The 27,139-nt window shown below is 48.5% G+C and overlaps 1 protein-coding gene across 3 annotated transcripts in view; it reads right to left on the bottom strand.

Annotated features, from left to right (window-relative positions):
- Positions 1-527: 527 nt before the first annotated feature.
- Positions 528-27,139, bottom strand: part of RBM6 (RNA binding motif protein 6) — a 57,290-nt gene continuing 30,678 nt past the window's right edge. For 2 of the 3 annotated variants that reach the window (XM_027700648.1, XM_027700649.1), the window contains exons 7-23: positions 16,358-16,432; positions 14,737-14,797; positions 13,375-13,443; positions 12,021-12,272; positions 11,361-11,521; positions 10,568-10,665; positions 10,040-10,082; positions 9,401-9,461; positions 8,342-8,433; positions 7,508-7,678; positions 6,504-6,593; positions 6,027-6,116; positions 5,159-5,431; positions 4,513-4,587; positions 3,858-3,955; positions 2,523-2,622; positions 528-808 (exon numbers count right to left, since the gene is read on the bottom strand). In XM_027700648.1, coding sequence (XP_027556449.1) covers positions 683-808; positions 2,523-2,622; positions 3,858-3,955; positions 4,513-4,587; positions 5,159-5,431; positions 6,027-6,116; positions 6,504-6,593; positions 7,508-7,678; positions 8,342-8,433; positions 9,401-9,461; positions 10,040-10,082; positions 10,568-10,665; positions 11,361-11,521; positions 12,021-12,272; positions 13,375-13,443; positions 14,737-14,797; positions 16,358-16,432 — 1,935 coding nt within the window. In that variant the 3' untranslated portion in view covers positions 528-682. The remainder of the gene's footprint in view (positions 809-2,522; positions 2,623-3,857; positions 3,956-4,512; positions 4,588-5,158; positions 5,432-6,026; positions 6,117-6,503; positions 6,594-7,507; positions 7,679-8,341; positions 8,434-9,400; positions 9,462-10,039; positions 10,083-10,567; positions 10,666-11,360; positions 11,522-12,020; positions 12,273-13,374; positions 13,444-14,736; positions 14,798-16,357; positions 16,433-27,139) is intronic. The other variant, XM_027700650.1, reaches the window with a different exon arrangement.

Below are 27,139 nucleotides of genomic sequence, written 5' to 3'. Positions count from 1 at the left end.
TTCCCCTGTTGAACACAGCCCCTGTCACCATGGGCCAGCGTGGATATGTCCCCATCAGGGCACCCAATACCCCTGCCACCAGATCCAGCCTGCCCCATGTGGAATGCTCTGCTCTGGCTGGGAAGCCCAGACATCAGTGACACCCAGCATTAGTGAGATCACCCTTAACCTTTCAGATCTTGCTATTAATTGAACCCTGTTGACCTCACTAGCAGCTAGGATGAATCCCACACACGTCACTGCTGCTCCTGAATTCCTCCCAGGCTTTGGGGCCAGCCCCTGCTCCCAAGCTCCCATCCTGACCCAGGAGTACACGGCACCGGGAGCACCTGTCCCTGAGATGGCATGGAACACACTGCAGGACAGTGGCACTGCTGGCAGGGCCTCCAAGCTGTCAAACCTGTCCCAGCCTCACTGACATGGCTTCAACTCCCAGGGACCTCATCAGCAGAGAGCAAAACACAGTGGGAATCCTCCAAAGCATTACACGCTTCTAAAACATACAGTTTCAGCCACAAGACAAGCACTGACAAATTTTCAGTTTTATTAAAAAAACTCTAGCAGCAAAACCTGTAACAATTCAAAAAAACAAGAAAAAAAAAGACCAAACCTTCAAAAAGAACATGACACAGAGAGAAAGAGACGAAGATGGAGAGAGACTGGCTTGGGGTTCCTCCACTGTTCACTCCAGTTCCTTGTAGCGGGCAAACATGACCCTCCGGACGGCGTCGCGGTAGGTCTCGTTCGACTGCCTCTTGGGGGGCTTCCCTGGGGCCCCCAGGCCAGGGCCCTTCCTCCGATTTTCTGCCTGCAAACAGTCACACAATGATTTCTCCTCCCATAAAGAAAAAGCTTCCCTTGGGCTGCTTCAAGGACTGCTGACTGCTCCCATGTGGATCCGTGGGTGGAGGAAGAGCAAGTGCCCTGTCTTCCTCCAAAAGCTGTTTAGGAGAAACTACAGGCCCTTTGTGGGCAACAAAAGCAGCTGCAGCCAGCAAATGCCCGTTGAGAATCAAACCCCAGGGATGGGTTGTGGGGAACAACAGGAGCATACGGCGGGGTGGCAGCCAAGCAGGCAGTGCCAGCAGCCCAGGCAGCCGCGTGCCAGCCAGGATGGAAACCGAGCAAAGGAAAGCGCCAGCAAGAGCTGGGGTCTTGGGGAGCTGTTTGCTGTTAGCCTGCATTGGCACAAGCTCAGCTGTTCTCTCTAACAGAGCTCCCATGGGCACTGGTACCTCGCTTGGAATTTCAACCAGTGTTTAAGGACCGGCTTTTGCAGCCAGTGCCTGCATTATTCAGCAATACCTGTCTGGAGTTGGCCCAGGAGAGCAGGCCTGGGGCTGGAAGTTTCTCTCAAGTCCAACTTACCTGAATACCAGAGATCTCACCAATAACACCAAGAGATCAAAGTCCTGTGGGGCTGAAGTGGGCACATGGCTTTGTCCCGTGTGACTTGCAAGTGGAAGGAAAGCACATCTCTAGGGCTCTTCTGGGAGGCCTTTCTAGGAACTCTACGAGGGGCTGTGCTTTGCCACCAGCTCCCCACCCAGACGGGGAGTCCTGATCGGAGGTCAGACCTCCCAGAGCGCGTCGCTGGAGCTGGCTCTGTGACAAAGCCCGTTTTATGGGCACGGGAACCTCACCATGAGGACTCAGCAGCAGCTGGGGCTGGTTCCTGCTGTCTGCACTGAAGAGGGACTCTTGCCTCGTGTGTGTGGGCTCTAGCAAACGCGCGTCACAAAGCCTCAAATATTTGCTTTAATGATATACTTGACTGCAAGCTGAAAGTCACACCACGAGCCGTGCTCCAAGCTGCCCCTCGGTGAAGCACGGACACCACGGCAGCCTGGTGAGCCATGAACCTGCCACCACAGCACCATCCTGCTCGTGTGTCCCTGGCAGGGCAGAGCAGCCCCTGCCCCAGGTTGCTTCTCAGATAAGCCCTCTGAAGCAAATTAAGGTCCCCTGAGAGACCAGCCTGCCATGGTAAGGCAGGGTCAGGTAGACCCTGATACCCTGTGATACCCTTTGCCGACGGGACTCTGCTCCTCAGACGAGGTGCCCTGGCATTACCTTCCAATGTCCAGAGTCTGCAAGGGCAGTGAGAGCCTCACAAGTGCTAAGCAGAGCAGACAGAGCATGACATGCCCCGTGGCTTTGGCTACACTCACACCTCCTGGGGGGAGGCTCACCTTTTCCCCCAGCACTGAGCTGGTGACCTGCTCAACCCCCAGCCTGGCTTTGGGCAGGTACTAATCAGATGCTCACATCCTTCCTGATCTACTGTTGTTTTATTTCCAACACCTCCAGATCCATATAAATTCTAACCTTGTTCTGCAGCCAACATACTTGCAGCCCCTCCCAGCCTGCAAAGTTCATCAGTGCACACATATTATTCCATCAAGTGGGTGCCTAGACCTGCAGCCTGCCTCTTGCTCTGGCTGGGAACTCCCTCCAGCTGTTATGGGAGACATTATGGGCTGCAAGATAGTGGTGTGCTTTGAAAGGAAGGGAAGACTCACCTCCATTGGTGATGCTGTGCCCTGTTGGTTGTGGCCAAAGCCCTTCTTCCACCCCGGAGACTGCACCATTCGGTTCCCTTTGTTGTTACTGTCAAAGTCACTGCAAAAGAGATGGAATCAACTGTCCAATCTTCCAATGCTTCAAACACATGCCAGGGATTTTTAGCTCTGCTAATAGAACCTTCACCGACATTCCAACCTCTCATGAGGGATATCCAAGTTTCTTGCCAGAAGCACACCGCCTAAGGAAAGTACCACAGTGGATTCTGTGTCCAGGGCTCACACACCTTTGACTGCAAAATTTCTTGTCCCACTTCAGGGGGAAATACACCAGAGCACAGGAAATGAGCTCAAGTTCTAAAATATTTACAGTACAAGCCAGCCAGGAGTGTTCTGTGCTTGTATTCCTTAATTAGAATTTTAGCAATAGCAAGAAAGTGAAGTCTAATCCCTGTTGCTCTGTTAGATCTTTCTTTTCTCCCAGTGCTGTGGTCATGGAGTTCAACAGATGCAGTGTTAACTCAGACACCCTTTCTCCCACCTGGTCATTACTCATCCAAAACCACTAACCAAAACCCACAGTTTTGAAGACCTCTCAGCATAAAAATAGCTTCCTTCAGACAAGTTCTACTTTCTGGCTGCTGATGACACCGCACACAAACTGCTTTAATTTATCCAAAGCTATTCCAGGAAAACAGGGAAGAGAAAATGTGGATTTTTAAACTGCAAGACACAGAGGAAAGGTCTCTTTCTGAGGTGCTGCACCAGAAGGGAACAGGCACATAACCAGTTTTGTGTTCAACACATGCCTGGCCCTTCCTCAGCCCACTGGAACACGCGAGCTCGCAGCAGGCAGGTCTGTCGCGAGCTCCGCACAGCACGCACTTTCTTCCTCCACCTACTCCAAATGAGATGGAAACAGCTCCCAGCGTTCCTCTGAGTCAGTGAACAGATGAAACACAGCTTTGCTCTTTCTTTCAATGGCTAGATGCCAGGACAGGAGGACAGCAAGTGCCTTAAGGACGAGGTGGATGGGAACAGGCTGTATTCTGCTCTCTATGCCTGGCCAAGCACACTCAAGCCCCCATCTCACCCCTCCAGCACCAGACAGCTTATCTCTGCTTTTCCCTAAACCCTCATTTCCATCAATGCCCTCCTCCTGCCCTCTCTGAGTTGTCCTGCAGCACAACAGGCTCACAGTTTGGGGAACTCTGTCTGACAGTCTGTCTGACTGTTAATTTGTAAACCTACCCCACTGGCCTTGGTATGCCAGCAGCACACACCCCATCCCAGCATCAGCATCCCCAGAGAGATCTAACCAAGAGCAGCCATTACCTCTCTGAATCCCGGTCATATCTGAGTCGCTTCCTCTCTGGTGAATCCAGCTGCTGGAATTTCTCTCTCCGATCATTTCCTTTGTCTTTATGTCTCCCCTTCATAAGAGAAAAAACAAAGTAAGTACAGGACCTATGAAAGATTCAACACTGCAGAAGAAAGCTCTGCAGCCAGATCTCATCCTCAGCTGCCTGGAAAGTTGTCCTGGGGACCCACAAACACTGAATGCATCACATCCCACAATCCACTTGCTCTGTCCTGATGGCACCTGTTGGGCTGACTCAGACCTGTGGTTGCAGCCTTCCAGCTACGGCACCAGGAGCAGCTCTGTGACATTCCAAACAATGGACAAGTACAGCTCTCCCATCCCTGGCCAGGCAGCAGCAGCCCATACACCGCATCAGTTTAGATAGAAATTTGGGACCCATTTAGCCCAGAGTCCTGGCTTGCAGAACCACACTCAGACCCTTCTGGGAGAAGGAAGACAAGCTCTTAGAAGCCACAGCACTACCAACAGGTCCCAGTGCAGAGTGAGCCCACAATTCACTCACTGGAAGGCTGCAGATATGGTGTGTAAGTGGAGGGTCTGCCTGGAACCACCAATCCCCCCAGTGCAAAAGCACAAGTAGCAGTCTGCCCACCACAGCAGACCCACCTCACGTTCTCTCTTCTCCAAATAGGCCAGTTCCTGCTCGGATCGTTTGATCTTCATATGAATCTCTAGGTTTTGCTGGAAGGAGGAAAACAGAAGCCAGTGTCAAGCAGAGAACACAAGCTGTCTGAGTCATCTGCTCCACCCGTAATGAGCACAGGTAAAGCAGCATGTTCTTGCACTTGCACTATACCAGGCACAGCAGCCTCTCTTGCAGCCCAGACTATCTGCTCCCTCACAGAGGCCCGGAGCGCTTCCTCCTGCAGAAAGGAAGGCAACCAGTCCTATTTTAACCAGTGTGCAGTTTGGCCCTCCTAGAAGCAAGAGCTCAAAAGCAGCCCAGAACATGGGGAGGCACATGCCAAGTTCTTACTTCTCTCACACTTGTGTGTGCCAGCACCCCACTCTCCCCAAACCTCAGCTATCTCACTACAGCTTACAAAGTCACACCTTGATGTTACAGTACTCCCGTGGCAGGAACAAGCAGCTCACACAATGCTTTGAACAGAGCTTCAGGGGAACTTTGCCTGCTACTGTGCCTAATTCAGCACAGCTCTTCCCACCCAACCGCTGCATTTTTCTTGCAGATCACGAAGCCATCAAGGCAAAAGCAGCTCGCAGTACACCCCCACCCACTGCTCCCCCATACCTTGTGCAGGTTGGAAAGCTGCTGGTGCTTGATGAGCATTTCCTTGTTGGGAAACTGCCTCCTGCACAGCAGGCAGGCCAGCTTGTTCCAGTCGGTGAGCTTGTCGTCGCTGGCCTTGGCCTTCCGCGGCTGCTCCTCGCGCTGTGCTGGTGGGTGGGGGGGAGGCGGCAGCCACTGAGCCTGGGACTGCTCCTCCTCCTCCTCCTCCTCTTCATTGTCACTGTCTCCTCCATACTCTCCCAGAAGTCCTATCAGAGGGTTCACCACCTTGGGCTGAGGGAAGTGGCAGAAAAGTGTGTCAGTTTGTAGCATCAAGTCTGCCTGGCCACGTGGGGCTTTCCCTCCCCAGTTGACCTCCCAGTGACTGCTGTCTCTGTTCCAGCCCAGGAGGGAGAGAGCAGCTTCCCAGCAGGGCAGGTAGGGAATGCTGGCTGGCTTTCCATTCACACCACAGGGTGGAAGGCCTTCTGTTCTCTAGACAGGCCATGCTTTGGTGCCAGGCTTTCCCAACCTGCCACACACCTGAGCATAAGAAGCTGACTGAGGCAGCGGCTGTTTGGCATGGAGCTGCTGTCAGTCACTTCATCCAGCAATGGACATCAGTGAGGTTTGCCTTTCCTCAGCCCAGAGGTGGCTGGAAGAGTTTTCTGCTTGAGGACTGGTTGAGTGAAGAGACCCTGCTTAAATGCAGGTATCAAATTTCCCCATGCTAGAAGACCACAAACAGGGGCAGAGCTATAAAACAAACTGCCTTCACCATTCCATCCCCAGTGCTGTCACTCAGGGTCACAACCAGGCCGTGGTGAGCCTCACTAGTCCTGTGCTCAGGCTCAAACAAGGCAAAACACAATCCTCTGGAGCCACTTACCGGGGCTGCACTCTCTTCCTTTTTCACAGAAGGAGGTAAAGGTTTTTTAAAGACATCTTCTGCAGAGAACTTCTCCTCTCCAGTCTCAGTCTGAAACAGTCAAGATCAGGTGTTGAGACCACCATGGACTCAGTGCACAATAGCTAAACACTCATTCAAACAGGCCTCCAAGGACACCAAGTGATTGGCAGAAACGAGGGGGTGGTTTTGGTGGGAGACATTCTCATTCTGGGGAATCCATAGCTCTCCTGAAGCTACACCCAGAGAACACTCGAGACTGCAGACACCTAGCCCTGCAACAGGACGAGCCTGTGATGCTCACCTGTGTGCTCAGCAGCACAAAGAGCAGGCTGGGGTGAAGCCTCACATTTACACACTTTACAGAGAACTGGACAGAGGTTCTGCACAGGCTCCAGCTTAGCAGTTCATGAGCTATTCATACTTGACCAGGAAGACAAGTGCCATGCAACATCTTACCAGGCCTGAGCTCTCGTCCTTCTTCACAGAGGGAGGCAATGGCTTTTTGAAGACGTCTTCTGCAAAGAATCTCTCCTCTCCAGGCTCATTCTGAAAATCCCAAGACTGGGTATTAGGTCAACAGCAGCACAGGGGTCAAAGAGTGCACAGTGCAGCCAGGAAGCCACTTCTGAGCATCCACAGAGAAATAGGCAGCTGGGAAAAATGATGGAAGGATTTCTACTGGAGATGCTTTTACTCTTCATTCAGACAGGACCATGTTTCTCCTAGGTCAGTGACCCTGAAAGCCTCCATACTAGATGAGACTTCTTGGCTGGTTTGGTACCAGTCTCAGGGACAATTGCACCCCTCGGGTCACAGCTGCCCGGGACTAGTCATGTCAGAGCACATCCAGACAAGAGGTAAGGAGGAACATAAAGTTTCTGCATTTGTGGTAAATCACTTCTACCAACTCTCCTGGCACTCCTGAGGCATTGTGAGTACCACAGCCCTGGGCTGTGCTCAAACATCACTTTGGGCAGCTACTCTCAACCAGCAGCTCTTCACACTGGGGAGATAGTGTTTGTTCATTGGGAGCAGCACTGCCCTAGGACTGGGAGGCAGGAACAGCAGTTAGGGAAGAGCTGAGTCTCTGTTATCATCTGACTTGGTATGTTTAAATGTCTCTGCTAGGTTTTGTAGTCCCTGTTACAATAGCTGGGTGCTTTCAGCAGTGTGAGGGAAACATGTATCTTGGTTAACTGGATGTGTCTCAATCCTTTACCATAAGGAGGGGATGAGAAGCCCTGGATTTGATGTTACAAGAGAAAAATTTCAGGAACTTACTCCCACCTGGCTGGACAACAACCACATTCCTGGCCAGCTACTGATTCCATGGATTTCACTATCTTCTCTCACTGTCACTCCCTTTTTGAATCCTCTGATTAATCTCTATTTTCTAACCTCTCATACCTCAGCCTCCTGGCCTCAGCTCCCCGATCATACTGATGCTTGGAGGGATTTACCTTAGCAGAAGTACTTTTCCCTTTGTCCTTTTTGTCCCTGTTGTCCCTGCTGTGTGGCTCCTTCCTTTCATTTGTCCGTTCTTGGCTCCCGTGCCGCCGCCTCCTGCTCTCTGTCGGGGACGAGCAGGATTCTCGGGATGAGCAGGGTTCTCGGTCTATCGTCACTTCCCTCTGAAAGAGGCATTTGGAGCAGACTTAGCCAAAACCCTACAATCTTCTTACTGGGCTTCTTGTCCTTACTGGGCTGGGGAGACCAGCACAGTAAGAAGGGACTGCAGAGGGAAAAGGCTTCAGAAATTTGCTGGGGCCCAAGACAGGTCATCAGAGCACTGCCCTGCTCGCCCACAACACAGACATCTCTAGGATCATGAAAACAAGATGATAATCCCAGAGAACCTCTGCTGATGGCTCTTTTTTGGCATCCTCATAACTATTGCTGGCTGGGGTGGAGAAGCAAAGAGACCACAGATGAAAACAGAGCTGTGCTGTCCATCTTTTATTACAGTCACATGTCTTCAGTAAAATTTAGCAATGATGCTCTGCTTATAAGTCTACTCAAGGAAGAGCAGACCAAAAACCTCCCAAAGGCAGGGCTTCAGAGGTCAAAGAGATGGCTACAGCTGCTTCGACACACAGCTAATGGCTTCCTAGCCTCTCATTATGGTGACATTTTGCAATGATATTTTTCCCTTTCATACAGGTCAAAGGACAGAGTGAAAGAAACAAAGCTGCCTCTATACTGCCCTGTCTTCAGGATCTAGATGCAAAATCTCTCCAGAGAAAGGCTGTTTGTAAGAACATATTGCATGTACAGCTTCCTTCCCACACACTCACCTGAGTCCTGGGGTCATAGTATGTCCCAGCTATGGGATCGTAGTAATTCCCGGTTTCAGGATCATAAATGTATGTGGACACATCCGATGGTGCTGGAGAGAGAGAGACAAGAGTTGGCACCAGTCCTCCAAGGACAGAACTTGCGTTTTACAAAGACAAAAGCATGAGCAAATATTACACTGGCGAAAGGATCAAGGGTTGGAAAGAAGGATTTTTCCCTCTTGGCAAGAGAGCTATGAGTATCTTCACATCAGTCGACCTACATCTTCTTTTCTTTAAAGAGTAAGAAGGGTAATAAGTTTTCACAATTCTTCTGGTTTAGGACTCTGGCAAAACTGTCCACATCAAAGCAGATTTACAGGGGCTGTGCTGAGATCACCAGACCACAACATTTGGCTGGACAAAGACATGAAATTCAGTAATTTCCCTAAGAAAGGGGTAATGAGTACCAGCCTCTGTATCCACCCACCCCTGTGAACAAGAAAGAGCTGTTCTCTCTCAAACAGTCTCCTGTTTAAAGTGATGACACTCTCTACATGCCTTCCACCCCGTGGGTGCATGAAAGCTCCCGAGAAGAAAGGGGAGTGAACTGTTTCAACAGGAAAAGCCAAAGGCCTTAAGGGTAGTAGGCCCACAATGTCAGGAATGCTCTTCATTTCCCGAGTGTTCTTGGACAGAGCTCAGCAATGCTACATATAAGTTCCTAAAACAATCAGGAGTGCTCTTCCAGCTACTGGCACTGCTGCATCAAGTGTATTTTCTTCTGTCTCTGCTAGTAACTGCCAGGCTGATTTTATCCCATCAGTTTTCCACAACAAGGAAAAACGGGCAGCAAGTTTCCTTTATCTACATATAGTTTCGCACAGTGAGAGTAGAGAGAAACACATCATCAGATAGGAAAATGTGACTAAACAAAGTTGGCAAAGGAACTCAGAAGTGGGTGTAGCAAACAAACCTACTCTTAGCCTTTAAAAATATTTTTGGGCTGATTTCTACATGTCAGTGCCCTTTTAAGGAAGAAAAGTCTCCACAGTAGGAGTGAAGCAGAGTTTAACTTACACTGTGCTCTGGTGCGTCGCTGTGATTCGCCACCCCTCCTGTCCCTCATGCCCCTTCTGCCCTGGAGTAAGTGAAAAACACAAACAGATAAGAGACTCTGACAAACATCATATTGCTTGTCCTCCCTCTCACGGGCCCAAAGTTCAGCAGAATGGCTCATTTAGCTACCCTAAACAGAGCACAAGCAGACACAGCTTTTCATCTACAGAGCAATGGACAGCATTGCAAAGCACAAGATCTCTGCAGCCTCCATGAGAGGTGCTCACAGCAATCCATATGGAAGCCTCCTGCCCATTCAGTATGGGAAGAGCCCAGTACTCTAGTAAGGAGCACTAAAGAAGAGACATTCCCTCAGGGAGCTGAGATCAGTCATCAATTGAATCACTCTGTAAAGCGTGGTATCGGGTAACCCAGCCCGAACTCCCTCCAGCAGCACCTGCACTCTGACTTCACTTCCACGCACGTGATAAACACAGCGTGAGGGGCAGAGCAGCAGGGAGAGCACATATGAGCATTATCATCCCATCAAACCTGCTGAACTTTCAGCAGCCCAGAGGGAAAAAGCCCAACCCAGCCTGGCCTGTCTCCCCAAGTGTTCCCCACCTTCCAGTGACCCACAGGGAAGCTGTGCAGACCTACCGGGCCATAGTAGGAATTGTCACCGTGCTCCCCATAGTCATTCCTGTTGAGATAAAGGTTGCAGGTTAATGTCAATTTGGCTTCACAATAATCTCAGTATACTCAAAATGACAGCAGGACAAATAAAGGCAGAAAGACCATCTTTGCTGGCCACATGTTGGATTGTGTCCATCCCAGGAGACAGACTTGGCAGATCACTGTCTCCACAACAGTTATGACCCCACTCTGCTGTATCCACAAAGATGAATCTCTCCAAATGCTTTTTAAAAAGCTGAACACATTAATTCCTTCACAATGGGATTTGATGGCTTGACAACAGCAATATGCAGCATGATCACTAATCCCATACTGCTCAATCACTGAAGCTTCTTCAAGCTCCAATGTCTTCACTTCTCCAACACATTTTTAGGGTGTAGGAACATCTGTGCTAATTCCCGAGCCAAACTTTAAGCACCTGGTCTGACAACATAGTTCTAGCCTTGCAGCACATCATACAAAGGACAGTCCCACTGCCTCATCTGTCTATACCTTCTTCTCCCTGTAGCAAGATTCACTTCCAACGTACGCCCATCAATGCAGATGGGGGGATCCAGGTTCTGCAGTATCTTTAGCAACCTCAGTGCCTCCTGTAAAAGCAAAGGAGAATGTCACTTCCATGAGAAGGAAATCAGCCCATTTTCCAAATCCAGCCTGCCTGAAAGGAATGCTTTGTGCTTAGAAAACAAGAAACACAACACTAAATATTAGCCTAAATGTCAGTGAAGGGTATCAAGGATGTGATAAAAGGGATAAATGAGTTGGGAGGTTCTCTGCTTGTCCTATGACCACTTTCAGCAGCCAGCTAGGGACTGCATTCTCCTAGGGCTGCTTTGGCTGCTGTTGTTCCAAGGAGTTTTGGTGAACACCCTCTGGAACACCGCCAAAGCATTGCTATGGAGTCTGGGAGCCAATCAAAACCAGAAAATATGATCCCTCCAACATGGGACTGCGTGTTAATTGAGATTTTTGCCTTCTGCAAACAGAAACTATTGAATTCAAGTTCCCTGCAAACAAAATATCTCTGTAAGAGGTGTTCAAGTTTAGGAGGGTCTATGAAAAAATGCACTGAGGCAAGAAACACGTCACAGCTTGTAACAACAGACAGTCTTTGACTCCTAAAGCCAGAGAGCAACAGCTGTACCTGGCCAGACAAGCAGAAGAGGACTCACTCCAGGACAGCTGCCCCACAAGCACCGTGATTTCTTGTATTCCTGTGCTTCCTCTACTTCTACACATTTCAGATGCCAACAGGGGGAGCATGTGAAAGCAAGAAGCTACTTACAGCATGAGACTCCAGTTCGATGAAGCCGTAGGTCTGCCCCATCCGTCCAGCCTTGTTCTTCATGATGCGCACGCTGGACGTGGAGAGCCGCACGTAGGGCGCCAGGAGCCCCACGATCACCTCTGGGGGGGTGAACCGAGTGATGCGCTTCAGCATGATTGCTGAGAAGCACATTGAGGGAGGTGGCCCGGAAAGAAAAAAATGGGGAAAAAAATATAACTTAGAACTAAGTGTATTGTGACTAAACCCACTCAAAGCAACAGCACGGCTTCTCGCAGTCGAGTCTGGAAGCCATGGCTTTTTTTCTCTCCACTTTGCAAGATGCTCAGAGTTCCACCTCCAATAGCTGACCTTTCCTTCCCAGAAAACAGAGCAGAAAATAGCCCCTCCTCAGAGCTCAGGGTAAGCCCTGGCCAAAGAGACTTTTGAAGCTGTTTTGAAGTGCTAAGTTAACTCCACCATCCTAAAGCCAGCTCAACCTGAATTAATCTTCCTAAAGGCAATTTGTCAGCACCTTTGGAGCTGGACAGCCCACTATTACTTGATGCCATGGATTTGCACAACACAGAAATAGCCTCTAGAGATTTTAGTGAAACGATGCCCTTTCTGCAGATAGAGTACAAGCAAGAGAAATCCAAATTTGGGCTTTATGCCACTCACTTCTGCTTCCTCCACCATCCGGTGGTGTGGCTTCCTCCCCTTCCCTCTGAGAAGGTGGCTCCTGGTGCCGTTCCATGTCCCTTCTCCTCTCCTGTGAGGGTCGCCGCTCTCTCCCTTCATCTCTCTTCCTCGGCTCCTGTTCCTGAGGCTGACACTCCTCCTGTGGAGCAGGAACTGAAGGCTGCAGAGGCTGCTTTGGAGATCCTGGCTGACCTGACAATTCTTGCTCAGGTGTTTCAAGCTTTGTCTCTGCTATTAGAGAGGAGGAATGAAATGTTTTCACATAGAGTGTTTCAGCAGGTATTTTTCTTCTTCTCTTTTCTGGCCCCTGCAGCAATGCTCCTTACAAAAGGTCAACCAGTTCTGCCCTTTGCATATCCTGTGCCTTAACACTCTGCAGACACAAGGTGTGTACAGGACAAGTTAGGTACTGCTCATCCTTCCACTGACTTGTCTCATGTTGGGCTCCTTTAACAGACCTTTCCTGTCAGAGACAAGACGCTTTTTGGCCTCCTTTTAGGACTGGCTCTTGGCTGGACAAACATGAATCAGGGATGGATTTGGATATGCTCCTCCCATGTCCAGCACAACCTATATGGCCGTGATATCCTTACTATGCATTATGCATTCTTGAACACCCACAGCTGAGCAATATCAACTAGTAACTGCCACCCTGTCTCTGGGTGGAAAACAGGGTTCAGGCCCCCTTGACTACGGAGTGAAACACATCATAATATAATCATGGATTTTATCTGGTGCCTACTGACCACAGATATAACATGAAAACACCCTGTCCCCCAGTCTACCTATGCAACACAGAGAAGATAAATTTCATCAAGCTTCTGTGCTTGAAGGCCTCTGAACCACCTGGCTTCATTGCAAAAGAGATCCCGACCTGAGCTTCTAATACTGCTGGAAAGGGAAGCCAAAGCTGTGGGGCTGCAAAGTCAAACATCACCAGCCCTGCACTTGCTGCTGAAGCCTCTTCCCACAAAGAGAAGGAAATGAGAGTGTGAGACTTGGCACAGTGAAGCCTCCCTCTTCAGTGTCCCCCCAGAGCATCTCCCTGCTCTCATTCTGCTCAGGCAGTGGGCAGCATGGCAGAACACACAGTGATTTTGCACATAACTGTTGGGAAAGCTGCAACACTTCCTCACTTGGCTGCCAGCACAGCTCACCTTGGACAGGCCTGTACTCATTTGTCTGCAGTTTGTAGTGTGCAGAGTTTTGGCTACAGAACGTCAAGTAAAATTTGCATATGACACCAGTTTTGCACCTGCAGCTGCAAAAACTGCCCATGCAAATCACACAGGAATGAGCACAACCCCGGAGATGGGGAGGGCAATTCTCTTACTGAATTCTTGCTCAGCCGATGGGTCCTCTCCCTCAGCACCACCTCTGGACTCTGGGCCTGCTCTGCTCCCTGAAAGAGAGGCATATTAAAGTCCATTTCACAACCATCAGTGACAAAGCATGCCAGAACTCACACACAGCTGCAGTAACCGCTGTATATGCCTAGAGAGTTGTTTTGTTTCACCCAGTCTTAGAGAGACTAGCTTATTACACTTTTTCCCGACCAGGAAAAGCAGGTCAGTAAGAAGCATGCACCACCATCTGTCTTCATAGCAGCTTAAAGGCTCTGTTTAACTTGCTCCTTGGCAGTTTCATTACAACCCACAGTTGTGTTGGGTCAGCTGTGTGAATTTTGCTTTCACAACGCTGACGGAGGAGCCACAGCACACGGAAGCACAACCACGGGGATGGTGCTTCAGTAAATGGAGAGTTGTGCATCAGCAGTTATTGTACTGCCCTTCTGCCTGGGGTAGTCTGCTCAAAGATACAGAGTCAAAGCTTGCAGACTGTCTGTATTTCCCAGAGAAATTAGTTCCTCAAGGAATCGTGTTTTGGCTCTCATGCCTTCCCACTTCAAAAAGGGTGCTAGTAGGTTGAGAAGTTCCTGGAGGAGGACTCCTCTCCATGCGTTTCTTACAGCCAGCAAGGTGAGTTCAGTAATTCCAATCCTGGATTCAGCTCTAAACTCCTCTCCCAGGTAACAAGCAAAGGGACAAGAGAAAATGGCCTCAAGTTGCACCAAGGGAGGTTTAGGTTGGGTATTAGGGAAAATTTCTTCACCAAAAGGGTGGTCAAGCATTGGAACAGGCTGTCCAGGGAAGTGGTGGAATCATCATCTCAGGAAGTGTTCAAAAAACATGTAGATGTGGTGTTTAGAGACACAGTTTAGTGGTGGGCTTGGCAGTGCTTAATGGTTGGATTTGATGATCTTAGAGGTCTTTTCCAACCTTAATGATTCTATGATCCTAATCTGAGATCGTCGAAAGGACATTAAAAACATGAAGCTGCGTCTCCCAAGGAAGGTGGGTTGAGGGGAAGCCCTCTCACCTATGGCCTGCAGTACTAGCTCACAGTTCTGAAGGACACACACCACTAACTCCGTGGATGAAGGACAAAGCCAAAGCAACAGGAAGGAAAGGCTGTGTGCACTAAGACACTTCTCCACCAAGCCTCACAAGCACAGAGAACCTGGCACATCCACATGTAACATCTTTAATGTGGACAGGCAAAAAGGGTCTGAATGAAGCAAAACTCCTACACAGTCCACCAAGAGGGATGCCACGGGGAAGCCAGAAGAAAAACTTACTTGTGAAGGCAGATGAAACTCTTAACTGACCAAGCACGTAGGACCAGATATACTCACCATCCCTTGGGAGCTTGCAATAGGAGCAGGAAGATCTGTAGCCCACAGTGCACACCTTACACTGCAATGCAAGATGGACAGCATGAGGAAGTCATGTTTTGGAGGCAGTGGGTACAACCTACTTCAGAATGCTAGGCTTTGCAGTGCTTTCAGAAAGTAACAGCCATGGAAAAGTTACAGCAAGATCCTGAGAGACAGGATGGATAATGGCAGCAGGAGCCTTGGCTGGAATGGCAGGAAAATGCTCATATGACTCACAACTGGGATTGCCTTGGGAACAGGGTTTTCACACAGCTTCTCAGCAGATTTATTCACTAGTCCTTGACATGGGACCCTTCCTCCTCTCAAGTGACACTGGACCAAAAGCTCCCTGCTAGGCACCATGTTGATTCAAAGGATCAAAAGCTACCTTGGCATTCTCTAACATCAACTTGCACCTCAAGCAGTGACAAAGTCCTTACCTGAGCTAAACTGTCGATACTCATGTAATTTGGAGAGTCAATGAAGAGATGTCTGCTAACCAAGAGGCAGAGCTGTACATGCTTGGATGGTTACCCCACCCGGAGCCATGGAGAGAGCAAGTGCCCCATCTTCACAGCCCTCTCCGAACACAGCATTCCTAACTTCTTCCTTAAGCTTTTGTAAAGGCATTGCTTCTCTTTCATACCAATTTTTTCCTGTAACTGAAGCCTTGTAAATGCTCTGGGGGCACAAGGAAGCTCCTCCAGGCCATGGTTATGCACAGCAGCAGTGGGGACATACACTGCAGCCACCTGTCAGTGCACTGAAAGCTGTTTGAAACCACTGCCTGAAACTTCTGTCTCTACTTCATCTCTGGAGCGCTGCAAGCAGAGATGAGGTGGTGAGCAACAGCTCTGTTGGCAGCTGAGTGGATCCAGTTAGCCTGGATGAGGCTCTCTGCAGCCCAGGGTGATCCATGTGAGTGGAAGTCTAATTAGAACCAATCCCTTCCTGCCCTGCTGCAACCTCTCGCTCTGCAGTCAGTGGGAATGCAGGCAGCAGCCCTGCCCTTTCTCTAGCAATCACCCCCAGCCTGCTGCAGCCCAAAGTTCCTGTTCTGGGAGAACCTTGGAGAGGGCACAGGAACAAGCAACTGTGCCTTCCCAGAAATGGGCCAGTTCCAGCCTGTACTAACTGTTGCCTGGACTTGGATCCATTTCCATGCTTCCCTCCCCGCTTCACTTACTACACTCAGAGCTGTATCACAGGTTCCTGCATGAGGCAGAAGGGTGGTTACACACATGAACCAGAGTGAAAGCCAGTTCCATTCCGATTGCCGGAATCTGTCTCATTGTGGTTTTTAAGGAGAAAGGATCCACATGCTATTTTCCTCACATGTTAAAAGGGAACCACCGCAGAGGGATGAAGCTGTTCTGTGCACAAAACCCTGGCTACCTGTACCAGAGCAACGTGCACTCAGAGATGGGACCAAAAACAAGGAAGAGAAAAGCACAGTTTAGAAGAGGCAAGAGCTTCAGGACAGGCATTCATTACCCTGAGAGATCTTCAGCCACCCAGCAAGTATCTAACACTCCTCTGAGCTGCCACTGCCATGAGTGCCAGCAGGGGAAGTACAACACAGCTCTGAGCACATACTTACACGTTTGCAGCGCCAAAACTCTGGGCACGGAGTGTATTCAAGGGTCACTTCTTTGCCACCGATGGAAAGAGTTCCCTGTTGAGACAAGGGGGTAAATGACGAACGTGCTCAGCACACGCAGATCACTCAGAGGCAAAGGAAGGGGTTAAAGCTCTGGTTCCTAAAGGCTTTGCAAGTAAAACAGGGTGAAAGGGGGAGGAATTCTCCTGGTTCAGTCAGCTGGAGCTTTGCCATGGAAGTGGGAGGGAAAACAGCCTGTGCCCTGCTCTAGCACAGGGCTATAAAGCTGTGTCAGCTTCAGAGGAACCAGGCAGGAGAGGCCACCTCCCAGGAAGAGCAGAGACAAGTAAAGAGAGTAGGAAACTGCTTTAACCTGCTTTTGTCCACGTGCTGGTAAGGGGCAGCTGGGCAGCCTCCCTCACACCAGCCACCACAAGGCTGGCCTCAAGGCAGCTTCTCGAGGAGGAACATGAGATAAAATGCTAGTGAGGTGAGAGAATTTTCATACTTGGGTTAGTCTTCATGTCCCTCATGAAACCATGGCTTTCCTTCAGAGAAATATGCCAGCACGTGACAAGGCTGCTGGTCCTGCAGCCAGTCCTTCATGGGGGTGGCCTCGAGCACCTGAGCAGCACCAGAGGGACTCTACTGCCCACAAAGACATACTGCTTCCAGATCCACACATGATGCTTTGGAGAGGTGCCAGGAGCCCAACAAACCCACAAGCTTTGCTGAAATGCAGATGATGATCTAAGGGTGAAATGAAGGTGCATGTCCCCCAGCTCCTGCCTGGAGCAGCCCACCAAAGCAGTGAGCAGCAAGGATTCCTGGTGGCTCTCATCTGCTGTGGACAACAGACCACACCTGGGCATGCAGGATGCAGGCTGAGTAGCAGATGCAGGGAGCCATCCATGAGACATCTCCTGTCACTGGAGGCATCAGACATCTCCTGTCACTGGAAGCACTGCCAGACCATGCAGCCTGTATTGCCCAATACCACAGTGAGACTTAGTGTCAGCAATGAGATCCAGACCCAGGTCTCCCAAGTCCCAGGAGAGCAGCTGCTGGATGGTACAGGTGGATGCCAGGGAGCTGTAAATGGCCCCCAGGTATTTTGGGGACCTCTGGTGAGTCAGAAGCTTCCTAGGTACTCTAACCCAGTAGCCTCATCACACAAGAGCCGGCAGTGCAAATCATGAAGTTGAGAAAAGTTCCCAGAGTCATTATTCAGAAGTCATGATACACCCATGCAAGAATTGCTCTGCAGAACGTGAGGGAGATGTTAGGGAATATGTAAAGTGGGAGTGAAAAGTTCATGGGAGGGAATCACTGAGTGGCAGTACAACAATCCTTTAACTCCTGCAAAAGCGTGCAGCAGAAAAAATTGGAGGCCAAAGACACTGCCCTGTGAGGGGGGGTTCCACACCCTCCCCTCTCCACATCCTGCCTTTTATGGACCAAACCCATCCCTTCCTACCAGGTCTGTATGGCTTGAGCACTTTGGGGGGTTCCTCTTTGCCACCCAGCTGCCCAAGCACTGCTTTCCAGCACGGATTTGCCTTTGCCTGACAGAAGCTGAGCTGTTCCTGTACCTTGCTGAAGGCTGGTGTGTGCACCCAGAGCAGAGTGCTGCATCCTTGGAGAATCCACAGCGTGGAGCACTGCCCACTTCACATGCCCATGAGAGGGTTTGCACCTTCTCTAAGGCACATGAGGAAACACAAGTGAGAAAGAGAAGTGAAAATCAAGGCTGTCCCACCGGGACTGTTGGTCTCTCTGAGATGGAAATGCTCTCTCTCCCAGGCAGGACACCCATCACATCCCATCACACACTCGAGAAACAGGCAGTGCCAAGAGCAGGCTGGAATCCTGCATGTGCCTCAGGACCCGCCGAGCAGAGGCAGGGAGAGAAGGCAGGGTGCACATCCTCACGAGCAGAGCTGCAGCTTGAGCCCAGGGAAGTCCTCGGGAACAGCAGCTCCTCAGCAGGCAGCTGCAGCCCTGCCTAGAGCCTGGGAAATAAGGAAACTCAGAGAACACCTCCTCTGGAGGGGCAATCTGTCCCACAGCTTCATCCTTCTACCAGCCACCGAGGACAAACCTTGCCAGAAAGCCTTAAGATTATTTTGGGGTTTATGGAAAATGGTACTTAAGTGCATGTGGTGCTGGTCCCTTCTGCAAATTCCGTTCTTGGAGGCTGCAGAAAGTGTCACTTGCATAATTACTCCCTAATTTCCCAAACACCCTGCTGATTGCCTGCTCACTTTTTCAGCATGCTCTCTCTTACTGATTTCTTCTTGATAAAGTAATTTTCAAGGTTGCAATCATGATTTAACACTCCAAAGTGAGTCCTTCATTTAGGACATACATTGTCAGGATTCAGTGGCTTTAAACTCCTCATTTCCCCGTTTTGTTACTAGATTCCATCCCAAATATTTTCAGAACCTTTATTTCCTCTAGTCCCTGTCACTGCTTACTCTTTTTCATCCAGATCTTCCTTTACTCTGCTGCAAAATGTTTTGGATAATACTCTTAAATTTCAGTTCACCACTTTCAATTGTGCAGATCTTGGTGAAATCACAAAGATTTTCTGAAAATTTCAGGGAACAGTGCTGGGGGGGGGGAAATAAAGGTAAGCCCAAGGTATGCCACCTGTACTGTCTGGTATTGAGACCAGAACAATCTCTTCCATAATCAGTCATTTTATCCTGGACCTCTCTGCCTGTTAATCCTCCTGGATTTTTAACATTCTGTATTTCGGAGCAGCTTGATTTTTTCTTTCTAAATCAGAATGCTACAGAAATGTCTCTCTGGTCCTCCCAGTCAGGAACCTCCCCCTCAAAACTAGCAGTAAACACAGAGTTGACTCACCAGCAAAGGGTTTAAAAGGCAGAACAGCTCTGCAGTACTAGCACAGAGAGCTCTCAGCCATGGAAATGCCCAGATTTCCAAGGGCACGAGCAGATTCTACTGTTTTCTGAATTGCCAAATTCATCAAAACAGAGCATCAGGACTGGGAGCAATGATTTGTGCTACTGTTTGATACCTTTCAAACACAGCTGTACATGTTCTTTTGCTTAGAGGTCTGTTGGCGATGCAATACTGGATTCCAGTCTAAGTGATACAATTCAGTCCCAGCCATTTCAGCTACTAAAGAATCAGCCCTATGGCAAAGTATGTAAATATTACTGTCAGCAGGCTGATCCACAGAGCAATCCCACCATGAGGATGTTCTAGAGAGCAGTGCCACAAAACCACAAACCCTGTTTGCAAAAAACACACACAGAGCGCAGCCACGTCTCAAAGCTCTCCACTGAGCAGGGACAAACCCCACAGGAACAGGTTACTTTTAGAGAGGGAAAGAAAGGGGAAAATCCCTTAGCCATGACATTCAAAGGTGATGAAATCCATCCAAAAGCACTTTGGAGACTGTGTCAGCGGGGCACAGGGCTTTGCCACCAAAACTCCAGTTTTAACTGGAGCAGTTTCCAAGCTTTTTGTCCCCAAAAGAAGCATTAAAGAATACCAGAATAGGATCTAAAGGCTAAAGGTAAGTCTAACTGTAAGAAAAAAGCCAGACCACACTCCTAGCACACATCATGCCCACTCATAAGGTTAGTTTTAGCTCACCTGTAGTTTAACCTGTTTGCAGTCATACTGCTGTGCACAGAGCCCAGCTGACTCACTGCTGAGCACTGCAGGTACATGAGCACAAAGCACTTTGATCCTGCTTCCTAAGGAAGCACAGGAGTTACTGCCAGGGCCAGGAGACAGCCTGCTGCAGGTCAGGCACTGCACAAGCTTCAGCTGCTTGTCTGTCAATTAGCATTTACAGTTGGCACGCTGGGATTTTTCATGCTTGTTGACAGCCTCCTAATGATGATAACTGGGGGCTGAGGAGGGGGAGAACTTGCCAAAAAAGTATCTCTTTGCTCTCAAGACGGAGATGACAGAATACAAATCATCAGTGTCAAAGCTTTTGCTAACTGTTTCTCTGAAAAAAAATTAGAGCATCCAAGAGTGACCTAGAAAACTGGAAACATGGAGGGAGAGCTTTCGGAGCACAGCCAGTCCCTCAAATAAAGCCAGGCTTCTGCCTTAATTGAATCCATCCAAACATTAAAACCTTCAGTAAAATCTCACTTTGGAGCCTCTGAACAATGAGCTGACAGCTCTCCAAATATTTCACCTCACGGGTCATGCTCCAGCAGCTACCACAGGGACTGCGACACCGCACGGAGATGTGGATGTAGCAACCAACACCACTGTGGAGGAATGTACTCCAGCTCTTCCAGTGGAATGGGAACAGCATGCCACCATCCCTGGTCACAAGGAAAGCCAGGGGTACCTGACTCAGTGGAACAGCAACTGTCAGTCTCAGCTTTACCAATGACACACACGGGGCGCTGTAGGTCATTTCTGGAACAGAACCAAGGCTCAGCTACAGAGCACCCAAATCCACAAGGATTAGCAAACTAAACTTTTCTTCTTGGCTACAACCACAGAGCAGAAACCAAGGCAGTGCAGGAGGTGCCTGCACCACAAGTGAATCGTCCTCAGACCTCCTCCAGCAGCTGGCTCATGCACAAAACCAAACACCACTTCAGCTAATTATTTCCTTGTATTGTTCATGGTCTGATTAAATGGAAAATATCTGTGCTGTGAACTGAAGGGTTTGGGTCTCCTTCTCACTGAATAATAATGAAGTTAGAAGACTGATATTGTTACCATGTTAAAAATTAACTGGAAATATCCTTTGCGAACACATAAAAAACTGCATACAAAGCTCATGACAAAAGAATGCTTACAGGCAGCACAGCACAGCAGCCACATTAAAATACCAGAACTAACCTCATTTACATGATGTTAATTCAGCCCTCTTACGCATATTTACTATAATTAGGATGGTTACTCAAAAATCCGTATACATCCATCATTTAAAATTATTTAAACTTATTAACAACTAGTGTTTATTGCCTTGGGGATGCTCAGACAGTACCCCTGGAGACAGTCTGGGAATGCAGAGGGAGCCCACGGTCCCAGCAGTACTTCCCAGAACAAAAAGCTCTCACCATCCTCAGGGTATATTCCAGTCCTGGCCTCCAAATGCCCTGGATGGCACAGCATAGGGAGACAAGCAGCTGACAGCACAAGTCGGGTTATCTAACTGGAACTGCAAATCAGAATGTTTTCAGGTTCTGCTCCTATTTGAGTATGGATTATAAATGCAAATTCAACAACCCCCAACTGCCACACAATGTAAGTTATGTAATGGCATCCTATTCCACTGGCATGGCTTTCAGCTCCCTGCAGGGGTTGGATGGAAGCTGGCAGGGAGAGCACAGGGCTCTCTCCCTTGAGGTATTTATCTTCAAATCAGGCAGGCAGGTGGAGTCAAACACCAAAGGTCCCAAAGGTCTCCCTAATTCTTCCCCTGATGCTTGTGGAATTGAGGAGGCAGCACCTTCCTGGGATGGAGCAGAGGGCTAACACCTGGGAGAAAAAGACTCCAGTTGGGTGTATTTCAAAACAAGATCATCTCAGCCACAGACACCGGCTTCTCATCCTGTTTTTTCCATATGCTGAAGTTTTTATCTCCGAACTCATCCGCAGCTGCTGTACAAGGGACTCAACTCTACAGAGCAACAGGCAGCACACATCTGCTTACCTCTGACAAAAAGCAGATGAGAAAAGCTGTGAACCCAAAAACCACAATCCATCTGTAATTAAACATTTAGAAAACCGAGTGTGACATGGAGAGCTGAAGAAACAAGAGCAATCCAGCCTGCTGCAGGGTACTGCAGCAATCTGGCATTTCCCACAGGAACACTAACCACAGGCGAATTCCTCGTGTACTGGGCTTTTCCCCAAGGCTCTCAGCCCCCTTCTCCAGCTCCCTAAGCATTTGCAGGTCAGGGATTTCTTTTTATTGGCCTGATCTTAGCAGTGTCCAGTACTCTACTGCTGAGTGGCTGACAGCAAGGCAGAAGATTCAAGATATACAGGGGGAAAGGATGGTCGGATGAGTGGTGGGTCCCTGAGGAATTGTTACATTACCAAATGGATCCAAACAACCTTGCCCTGTGTCATTATTAGAGATTTCTATCAGGATTAACACTGAGATGACAACTGACAACATAAAGGTTGTGTTAGTGGTCACCTGGAAAGCAGGATGTTTGACTCCCGGACATCAGCGACGTCACGGAGCTGAAAGCACATGGCATCACCTTGAAGCATGTAGCAGTAAGGCATTTATTCCAACAGAGATCCAGTGCTATCCAGCAAGTCATGCTCAGGGCTCGTGGTCTTCAAGGTCAGGGGAGGCCTGAGACTGGGAGCCCAAAGATGTCACCATTCACCCTGAGCTGACAGAACAAGGCTTCAGGCACACCACTGATGGACACATGAAACAAAACTGGCACTAACACAGAACTCAGGCATTAGGAGGATAACTTAGAGAGTCCTAAAGATTTGGTAGCTAAATGTAACAGATTAAGATGCTATATAAGGATTATTTTATCCCAGATAGCACCTCTTTTTCAAACTCTTTTTATTCAAAACCCATTACCCACTTGCACTGGGACAATCCACCGTGACACACCAGTTTCCATTTCTACTTGCTCCCTCCTCAGGCCTCCCTTCCTGCCTGGTTATCCAGGCCATTTGTCCTTTAGCAGAAGGTGCCAGTCTGCATCCTTTAAGTACCTTATTTCCACAGACACCCCAGCTAGCCTGCTGAGACACCTCCAGTTTTCTTCCTACGATTTCTAAATTCCCTGGATACCAGCCATACTCCTTTTAAGCAAGTCCCAGTATCTTTGTACAGCTCATCTCCCCCCACTGACATCCTTTTCGCAAATATACACAGAAATTGCTTTTCAGACTGTGCCAGCTCTCTACATTTTAATGCCTGAATTTTGAACTCCAATTCACTTCCAAGTTAGGACTCTCAAAGTGCTTATCTTCTAAACACAGCATTTGCTTCGCTTGTCAGCACTCTCAGTCCTGCTCTGAGAACACCAAAACAGTGGGTACAGGCAAGCTCCCAGTCACTGCTCTAGGAAGGATAACAGTGATGTGTCGCAGCTTGGGAAAACACGCAACGTGCCCAGGACTTCACATGCTCTGGGGCCAGCTTTGGAAGGTAGGTGATATGAATGGCTTCTGCATTTCACCCTTTAAGGAGATTTCAACACATCTGAAAGTTTTCTTTGATCCAGTGAAGCCGAGTGGACTTTCACCTGCCACTCAGGGCCCTAACCCTGCCCAGCTAATGCCGACCTCCAGCTCTCCTCACCCCTCTAAGAAGGCATCTTTGTGGATCAGCTTACAGGATCACTGGAAAAAAGTGGAAATTTTAAAATGAGAGCCTTTCCTCTACAGTATGAAGTTGTCAGAAGAGGATTTCTAGAGTTCAGACAGTGAGGATGGGGGGACATTGGGAGATAACAGTTCAAAGGGGGCAAGTTCTGTGCTCTGGTGCTCCCACTCCACAGCTAAAGAGAAGCATGGATGGTTAAGGCCTTATAACGGGGTAAGTGAAGGAGACCATGCATATGATGTTCTTTAACAGTTGGACTAATGATCTTAAAGGTATTTTCCAACCTAAATGACTCTATATAAAATACTCATTCCCAAAAAAGTATGGATCAGGTTGAATCCTTAATTTGAAAAGTATACTTAAACTATCAACACTTAAGAGTGTTTAAATATTTAGCATATTGAGCATCACTATTCATAGATGGCTCTAGGGAAGGGTCCACATGGCTCTGCCTCATCAATATTCCTTTTCTGATTTATCGTGGGCTACTGCATGGACACTGTTTGAACAGCTGCTCCAAAGACTTCATTTGCTCCCAATACAGGGGCTTCCCTTCTCTCTCCAAAATGCTGCTTTAGTGACCTGGACATATTTCTCAATATTTTGTTACATAGCCACATTCTTCCTCAAAGGTCATCTCATCCCATCACACTGTTAAACAATATAAAGCTTAATTCCATTACCACAATGCACTAATCCAGCCCAGGACCTTCCTGTGCACCTCCCTCAGGGATACCTTACAATTAGCAATGGCCATAAGGAAGCTGGGAAACAATGAGGAAAGACCCAGCTCCTTAATCATAGATTTGAAGCACAAATATCAAAACACTAAAGACCAATTTCAATGTAAAATCATGCTGGAAAAAAGTTAGACTGGAAAGTTCTGCCTTAAAGGGATAAATTTATTCCTAGACAATTCAACCTATTAAGCATTTAAAGACCCCACCCCAAACAAACACTGTCCTTTTACCTGTGGGATTACACACCAATTCTAGCACAGCTTGACCTGCATGGTGAATAAAATGTAGAATGTTCTGTGCAGCAGCAAACATTTGCTAAGAACACACCACCTGTAAACAGGGGAGAGAACAGACCAGAGGCTCCTCCAGACAAGCCTCCAAACTCACTTCTTAGGCACTCAGAGCTAAGGAAGACCCAAAAGCCCTGAGGAGAAGGAGCAGCTCTGAATAAAAGAGGGTTTTGTCCTTGGAGACATAATTTCTCAACATGTCTAAATTCCAAGTAAATGGCAAAAGTGGGTGCCTGACACTGATTCCCACAGGGTAAAAGAAAGAGCCCTGCCATCTGCCAGGGAAATGCACCAGCAGTGCAATACTTACCTGTGACATCTCAGTGGTGATTCCCAGCACATCACCGTGACCTTGAGGTGGCCTGTACAAAAGCTAAATCCAGATCCTTAAAACTCACACCTGGACAGAACCACAAGGCAGCTGGCACTTCTTCAGTGTGGCACCTGTACTGATGTCTACATCTGAGCAGGCACTGCCTCCTGAGAGAGCTCTTCTTAGGAGCTGACTTGGAAGACAGCTGCTTTAACCTGTTGGGTCAGGATTTGCCCAAGAAACCTGGCACAGCATGAGAACAGTCATCTGAGCCTTTGGAAGGAGTTTCTCCTGCCAGCCCAGCTGGGTGCAACATAACACTAGTGGGTGTCACAGCTCCCCACAGGGCCCAGCAGCTCCTCCTTTACAGGCAGTGGGGTTAAAGAGGTTCATCCACACAACTTCACTGCACATCCAGAGGTACATCCAGATCCCTCCTTCCTAGCCAGTTGCCAAAACTGCTGAAGAAAGGAATTTAGTGCCTTGTCAGGGTGCAAGAGGCAGAAGTGACTCTCCTCTGTAAATATCCAGGTTCCGAGGCTCTGGTGGCTGATCTCAGCCCTTTGGGAGAGTATAGCCAGAGAGGTCAGTGTGTAGGAGAGAAGCTCCTATGACAACCCTGACAATGAGGAAGGAGAACATGATTCCCTGCTGTGTCAGAAGTGCCTCAGCTTGGCTGAATTCCTAAGGGATTGGGAAGGGGAAACCACATGCACAGACACCTCTTCAAACTAGTCAGATAAGCCCCACAGCAGTGGGTGGCTCAGGTATTGTCACTTGAACCACTTGTGGGACTTTAATACCTGGGATTTAATACCTGGTGGCTCAGGAGAGAGACTGGCCCATGCAGACAGGCACAGGTAGTGCCTGAGGCTCCCTGTGTGCTGCTCACCTCTCGGCAGTGAGCTCTGGAGCACCAGAGAGGTGATGCTTTCAGCTGCTCCTCTTAGAATCTGATGGATTTGCCTGTCACTAAGAGATGTCAACTAAACATTTTAGAATTCACTTCTTAAATTTAGTGATGGGCCCAGCACACATTGGAAGGAAGAAAGAGAGATGAGTTAGTGCAATGGGCAGAGAAGGTGGCAGTGGCAGAGAACACACACCAATCCCACACGGAGCAGGCGCAGAAGAACACCTTGTCAGGGGGAAAAAAAACCCAAACCACCTCAGCTCTCTTCTCCAGTGATATCACAAGTTGGGAAGAATCAATCAGGCCTTCAAAAACCTAAGGCTATAAACAGTGAAATATCTTAGTCATCATATCATTAATGTACAGCTTTGCACTGTGAGAAAACTTCTTAGTGAGACTTCTCAACCTGGTATTATGTGTACGAAAATACATCTTGGGATTCTGAGAACTTAAAATTACTTTCTCTGTTAACTCTACTCCTGAGATCCTTGATGGAAAAGTACATCAAATGTTTGCTTGGGCTTTAAATGCCATCCTGGCTCAAATCTGGTTCATGAAGCCCATCTGGATATTGCTAATTTCCTGGTTAGACATGGACTGTACATCACAAAAAACTAATATTTCCCCTGTTGTCTATGAAAGCAGGGGAGAATTACTCTCATCCATTTGTTCTAAAGACAGTTGCAGTGTTTTAAATACTTAAATATCATGTTTACAGCTTTATAGCTTTGACCCTCATTAAAAATGTAATTCCTTACATGACAGACTTGATTTTAGTCCCATCCTTTGGAAGCTGTTTGTTCATTCTGGAGAAGACATAACTAACTGAACTTACAGGTGGCCTGAAGCAATGGAGATGAAGGAGGACACTTGGATGCAACATCTGGTAGTTGTCAACACATATGGACAGTGCAACAGCACCGCAAAACAAACCTTAAGGCAGAACTCTCCTTTACATCAGACAGCTTCTGTCACTGCAGAAACCAGGATGATCTTTCCACCTCCCTCCTGTGTCTCCTTGTACAAAACAGCTTCAGGATTTTCCCACACAACCCTCTTCTGGGAGCAATCATAGCCAGGATTCAGCTGGTGAAACAGTGGTACTGAGGACCTTTCAGTGGCTGTCCCATTCACACATGTTGGGTTAGCAGGTTCCCAGATATGATGGAAGAAGAAATTCACCCCTGGACAAGAGACAATCAGGG

Source organism: Neopelma chrysocephalum, unplaced genomic scaffold (genome assembly GCF_003984885.1).
Source record: "Neopelma chrysocephalum unplaced genomic scaffold, ASM398488v2 Primary Assembly neopelma1_147, whole genome shotgun sequence".
Taxonomy (NCBI): Eukaryota; Metazoa; Chordata; class Aves; order Passeriformes; family Pipridae; genus Neopelma; species Neopelma chrysocephalum.
The sequence above is the reverse complement of the archived record's forward strand: the minus strand, read 5'-3'. Positions and strand labels throughout refer to the sequence as shown.